We start from the raw sequence: 6564 nt of genomic DNA, 5'->3' as shown, positions 1-6564 counted from the left end.
TAGAGTATTTTGAGCATGTATAGCGTTACACCATATAGCGAGAAATTTTGGATGTTAGCTTTGCTTATTAAAATGTCCGACGTGATCGGTATATCAACTTCAATAAATATTTAGAAAATTTGTATTAAAAATACATGATGTATAAAAGTAATAAAGATTAGATTTGGAAAATTCGTAGTCAAATGTTATAACACTCAGGTAACTTAGATTTTTCAAGTACGATACCATATCATACAACAAACCATACCATAGTCCATACACGTACTACTCGGATCTTTTATCTCTATACACATAATTATCCACCTTCCTCATTACCACACATAATTTTCCTTTTCTTTTTTCTATCTCCTTACATTATATATATATATATATATATATATATATATATATATATATATATATATATATCCTATGTTTGGCCAAACAGAAACTATACTAGTGATAAGCTTGGAAGCACATTCGAGTGGACGCCTCACGCTGCACAAGTGGAGCACGTGCAAGAAGGGCCGCACGTGCACGTATGAGTGCCAACGCCAGTAGCCGTCCCGGCCCTTCCGCACGTGCAGGGGTTACATCTGCAGTGCTCCCCGCACGTGCACGTCGAGTGCCGGGTCTCCGCCCCGGTCGCCGTACTGGCGGCGACCACAGTGCACCTGCCACGGTACCGAGTTCATTAGTCTTCAAAGAAGGGGAATTTTTCATTTAGAACCGCACTTTATGTGTCTATTACGACTTTGCACCTTTTCTAAGCTATCGTTTCAATATTAATTGAAATGCTGACTGCGAAATTAAGCAAAAATACCGAATGCGAAATGAGAAAATATCTAATTATAATCATCTTCGGGAGTAAACGGACGATGGTGATGAGATCCAAGGACCTGCAAGCTACCCCACCGGGGCAAGGGACGGTACACCCACACCTATGGTCACAGCGCTCACGAACATCCGCCATGGCTTTCGATATAGTGAGACTGAGGAGGGGGTTCTTAAGGAGATCAAAATGTCACCTCGTACCGACGCGTGGTACCTCGTGGATCGAGCTCCTTTGCATGGAGCCACATGCATCACACGTGTCTCTACCTCTGTTCTATTGGTTCTTGGCCCAGATGAATTAATTTCTCCCAAGCCCAGCCTCCTGAACGGCCCAACTTGGCCCATATTAAAAATGCTGCTATTAGGTACTACAGTTTATTATGCTACTACACATTAACGTGTATAATATATATTTATATATAACTAATTTAATCATGCAATGAGCCCAAAAGGCTCAGAAAGAAAAAAAAAACAACAATGAAAAACGAAAATAGAAAAAAAAAGAGAAAAATCTAGATCTAGTCAATGGCATTTGGGCCCACACAAGCCTTGGCAACTGGGCTCCACACCCACTGCACAAGAAACCTCCTCCCGTTCCTGCCATTAACATTGAAACTTCTCCCCGTCCCATCTTTACTCACTTCCCCAGTATACCCTCCTCCGCCACCACTCCCGTATACTCCTTCGCATAAATCGGCGATCTCGGTCGGCGCGGTGGGGTCCTCCCCGGCGTACCACGCGTTGATGAGCGCGTCTGTCGCCATCTCCGCCAGCTCGTGCGCCATCACGCTCACCATCCCATCCACCCCGACGTCCCCATTGGGCGGCGCCATGGGCCCCACCCCGACCATGTAGCTCGGCACGGCGAATGGGTAGGCGCAGACCTCAGGGCACTGGGTGCCGCTGTGGCCCACCCAGGCGTACGGCAGCGTGTGGCCGACGAGGGAGGGGAAGGTGAAATAGTGGAAGCCGCAGACGGCGCGGCAGAAGTCCTGGACGGCGACGTCGGGGGCGGTGAGGACGAGGTAGACGCCGCGGCGGTGGTCGACTGGGAGGTTCCCGGCGGCGATGGCGTCGGCGATGATGAGCTGGATGTCGAGGCGGGAGAGGAGGCGGCCGCGGGAGAGGGAGGGGTTGGAGAACTCGGCGGCGAGGGAGAGGGAGCGGGAGACGTTCGATCCGGTCTGGTCGGAGTAGAGCGAGACGGTGGACCACCACTGGGCGGCGGAGGGGGAGGGGACGGCGGGGTCGGAGAGGGAGAGTAGGAAGTCGCGGAGGGGGGATTTTAGGGCTTGGGGCCAGCGGCCGTACCAGATGAGGTAGAGGCGGATCGGGGAGGAGAGGACGGGGCCCATGTGGTAGCGGAGGTGGATCAGGTCGGAGGAGCCCTCGAAGCGCTTCGAGGAGGAGAGAGGAGACGATGACGAAGACGAAGAGGAGAAGATATTTAGATTAGTGGTGTTGTGAGGGAATGGAGTGGCAGCGAAGAGGAGAGTGGGGAAGGAGAAGAAGAGGAGGAGAGGAAGGAGATGGAGGGGTTTTGGAGTAGACATTGGGGTTTTAATTAAAGTTGGTTTTGTATTTTAGATAAGATGGAATCGAATGGAATGGGGAAGAAATATATAGAGAGAGAGAGATTAGACTGAGAAGAGAGAGAAAGAGGGGCAGAGGAGTGAGGAGTGAGGAGAAGGAAGCATAATGGGCTGGCAGGGGGGAGGATTGGAGGAAGCTGGAGACAGCTGCTGTGTGGGGGCACTCATTTCTATCTTTTGGGAAAGAATAAATTGAGTTTTTGAATGAAACGGGGAGGAAGATCCTTTACAGACCGAGAATGTGAGAATTTGCTGCAGTCAGTCAGTCAGTCAGGGTACTTGAATTACCTCCGAACCACATGCAAAATGTGGATGTGGGTGTGGATGGCCATTTGCACAAATTTTATATTCACTTTTGCAATTAGGTTTGGAGACGATCCGCTCACTGCTCTGTAGGAAGACTGGAATAGTGAAGAGCAAGGGAGCGTGAGATAATTTTATGAGACATCGACTTTGTACACCAGACAAGACCTCCTTTAGTTACTATGATACAGTAGACAAGTGGCTGTGTTGTTATATAATTACAATTTTTCTTTGAATAATATAATATATAACTCGTGTTCAGGAGTTTTTTTATTTAAATTATTGTTTTCTTTTTTGAGGGAAATGTTAAGGAGTTGGGTGCCTGAAATGAACGGTTATAATGGCAACCACTGCACACTCATAGCATGAGTCATGCATTGCTCACAAACAATTTACAAACGTTCTATTAACATTGCCTGCCTTAAGAGGATGGATTTAAGATGAGTTAGGCTTCTCTTTTACCAACGCAATGGAAAACTTTGTTCTCCAAGTTGTCACCTAAAAAGAAAGGATCGAGTCTACTTGATATAGCCTGTTAAAAGGAAAAGGTTGTTCGGTAATAAGACTATAACGCAACCGGAGATGACCGTTCTTTTGCGTAAATAATGCATGCTTTGTTCTTCTCCTTTGTTGCTTTTAGGGGAAATGTGCAAATAGACCCTGTACCTTAATAGGTCTGTTTCAGTTCGAATTCTATCTTATCACGCTGTCGACCAAGATATTCTAATGATATTTTTTTACAAAAAAAAAACTCTATTTTAGAACTAACACACTATTTTCAGTATGTTTTTTTATTTTCACTAGTATTCTTTTTATTTTTAATAGCTTTTCACTAGGTATTCTTATTAATAAGTTCCATCTTCGTACGGTATCATAAATTTATAAATGGATCCTTGAAATCCTGATCAAGCTGGCATAGCATAGCCGCATATGAAATCCTATGCGTCCAGTTTGGACGTACCCAACATCGGGCCCTATCGGTGGGGCCAGCAATTAGGTAAAGCTATCCGGCGGTTAATGTCGGATAGTGAATAAGTCGTCGGATAACATAGCAGTGGTTTGGATAACTCGAAATAGATATTTTTCTGCGGCCCTCATGCTTTCCTTCCCTTATCTGACATTACAACTTATATATATATATAAATTGTTTTACTTCCAATAAATTTTAAATATAAATAACTGAATTACTAATTAGATGAACGATTTATATGAAAATTTTAAATATAAGTCACTCGTTGGTATTCCGTCAAAAACTAGTTATCCGGCCGCTTGTCGGGGTTGCTTATGAACACCAACTGTCACAGGATGGACACACGCGAGGGCAAACGTAGGCATCGCCCTGCCCCACCATCAGAGCCGTCCAGTGATGAATCGACGGCTAGTGCAATAATTCCATCATTCGTGTGGGTACACGTCCTACGCCTTAGGGGGTTTAAAAGTGCTAGGTGTCGAGGATCAAAGACGTGCTGACGTGACGATGACGAAGCCAGTTCAAGCTGACGAGGACGGCTGAAGTGGCCCACAGTGATCCTAATGGCTGAGTTGGAAACAGTGGTGCCTGTAATAAATAGAGTTTGATCGGCTTTATCCGTAGAATTATTTCTTTTAATCAAACTATGCCTCCTTATCAAAGATAAGTATTATATTTAAAATAAATAAGATTACGTGATTTAGAGTCGTAGAAAAATATTTAAAAAATGATAAATTATTTATCTAACAATTTATATAAACTTATTCGCAAAATTATTTCTAAGTAAAATTGCTAACTCATACATATACGTGTACAAATTTTATATTTATATATAAATGCTATCAAAATTTGTAAATAAGTTTTGGGATTCACTTTGGTATAATAATAATTTTGTATGGTTGGTACTAAGGTAGAGGTTAGCATAGTGACGTAATCTAAGATGGGCCAATGAGAAGGGCAGTTGGCTGGTGATGAGGTGGCGTCAACCAATGACATGTCACTATTTTGTCCTGTCACAGACTCTCACTTATCCAAGGAAAGAAATAGGGCAATTTACAACTTATCCCTGTATATATTAAAGTGAATTAATTAAGTCTAAATTATAATTATTAATCAACCGTCAATGGGATTTTTTTTAAAAAAAAACTTAATTTCTATATAAAAATAGAGTTTAAGTTCAAATTAGTACGAATAGTTTAGTAATTTAGCTATTTGCTTGTGATAGAAAATAATAATGCAATGATGGTACGGGTAGTTTTATTATTTGTACTATTAGTTTGGTTGAAAAATACAGTGGAATTAAATATATTTTAATAATATTTTGTAATAAATATACTTTAATAATTTGGACAGACTCTATTAATTTAGGTGGAAACTCTAACCGTAAGTATGGAGAATTAATTTGATATAAGAGTGTATAATAATTTTACATATGAGTATGAGATAGTAAAATATAGTTTTAAAAAATATTTCAGTGGTTAAGACATTCATTTATTTGCACAGAAATTGGAAGTAGTTTGAGAGAAATTAGTTCAACTCCCTTCGTAGCAATTTATATTTTAATTATGACACTATAACATTTTCCTTATATTTATATACCAATAGTATTGGATTAACTTAGATCACAAGCTATTAAAATAATTGTAGACTAGACTAAGCAGCTAATCCTCCCTAACTTATAGGACGCACAATTAATTCAATCCTTCCAAAAAAAATATATCATAATACGCCAAAATTTAAATCATGCATATATGTTGCTCCCCTAGAAAATTCGCTACAAATTATTTATATATCTTATCAACAATCCTTCTCATAATCTCTCCCGTGAGAGGGTAAGAGTCAACAAGTGAGAATCTAAATTGATATTAAGTCATTGTCCCTATCATTTTTTTCGTTTCTAATATCCTAGCCTAATATGCTGCCTCTCTATAGACTCTATAAGTCGTGATTATGTTCCCTAATCATTGTAGATAATTATAGAGTTGTTTTATTGCATATTATCTATGGAGAATAGATCCTCTAATCATTGCTATGGATTAGCTTACTAAGGGATATTCGTAGAGTTGGCATGTGTTTTATTCTTGTGCTTTTATAATGTGTTCAAAAAGATTAGATACTATCTTAATTATTAGAGGGAAAAGGTCCTCAATTACTTTGTAGTAATTAAAATTTAATGGATCTAAGCATCTAAGGCTCGGTAGTTGGAAGCAATATTTCTTGCAATTAAATCAGCCACCGTCAATATAAAAGAGACTAGGTATATTCAACCAACTTGTGATCGATCCATTTATTATTACATTCATATATCTTGTCCAAGACTATTAATACCTATGGATGGGCTTCATGAATAACTAACTATTCACTATTAAATGGCATGTATCATGTGAACACGTCACGCTTTCATATATATATATATAGATTTTCTTCTTCTTTTTTTCAAGAAGATTTAAGTATAACTATTTCTAAACTAATATACACCGTGATAACTAAATTAGATTAATCACAGCATAATCCAATAGCTTTAGATTTCAAATCATATGCTGTAATCAACCAACCAACCAACCGACCAACATGCAAGACAACGAGAGTTGGAATCTGATACGATAACGACGAAAGAAAATTTGAGCGTAGTTATAGTTGATGCTCGTTGTCTTCCACCCGTGATCTATTTACCTTTAGGTAGCTAGCCTCTATTTTCCTAGCTAAAGGGAGAAAGATGTTGTACTCATACTATATTTAATTACGGAAATTGCTAAGTTAGCATGCATGAACTCAAACGCCAATTAGGAAAGAGTTTAAGAAGATTTATATATATAAAATCTTAGTGTAAAGATCTACGTGAGATTGAGGCCAAAGTCGGTGGTTCGTCTGCAGGTTTGCACATGC

The 6564-nt window shown here is 40.1% G+C and overlaps 1 protein-coding gene across 1 annotated transcript; it reads right to left on the bottom strand.

Annotated features, from left to right (window-relative positions):
* Positions 1 to 1212: 1212 nt before the first annotated feature.
* On the bottom strand, positions 1213 to 2558 carry LOC140783813 (protein EXORDIUM-like 5). The gene has a single exon (XM_073130878.1). The coding sequence runs from the start codon at positions 2364 to 2366 to the stop codon at positions 1332 to 1334; it is 1035 nt and encodes a 344-aa protein (XP_072986979.1). The 5' UTR covers positions 2367 to 2558; the 3' UTR covers positions 1213 to 1331.
* Between the last annotated feature and the right edge of the window lie 4006 nt (positions 2559 to 6564).

The sequence above is a fragment of the Typha latifolia genome, chromosome 3, assembly GCF_019914945.1.
Source record: "Typha latifolia isolate L0001 chromosome 3, TyphaL0001v2, whole genome shotgun sequence".
In the NCBI taxonomy this organism is placed as follows: Eukaryota; Viridiplantae; Streptophyta; class Magnoliopsida; order Poales; family Typhaceae; genus Typha; species Typha latifolia.
This window is presented reverse-complemented; position numbering and strand designations above follow the sequence as displayed.

Coding starts and splice junctions, on each gene's coding strand:
- LOC140783813 (XM_073130878.1), bottom strand. CDS start 2,366: ATGTCTACTCCAAAACCCCTCCATCTCCTTCCTCTCCTCCTCTTCTTC.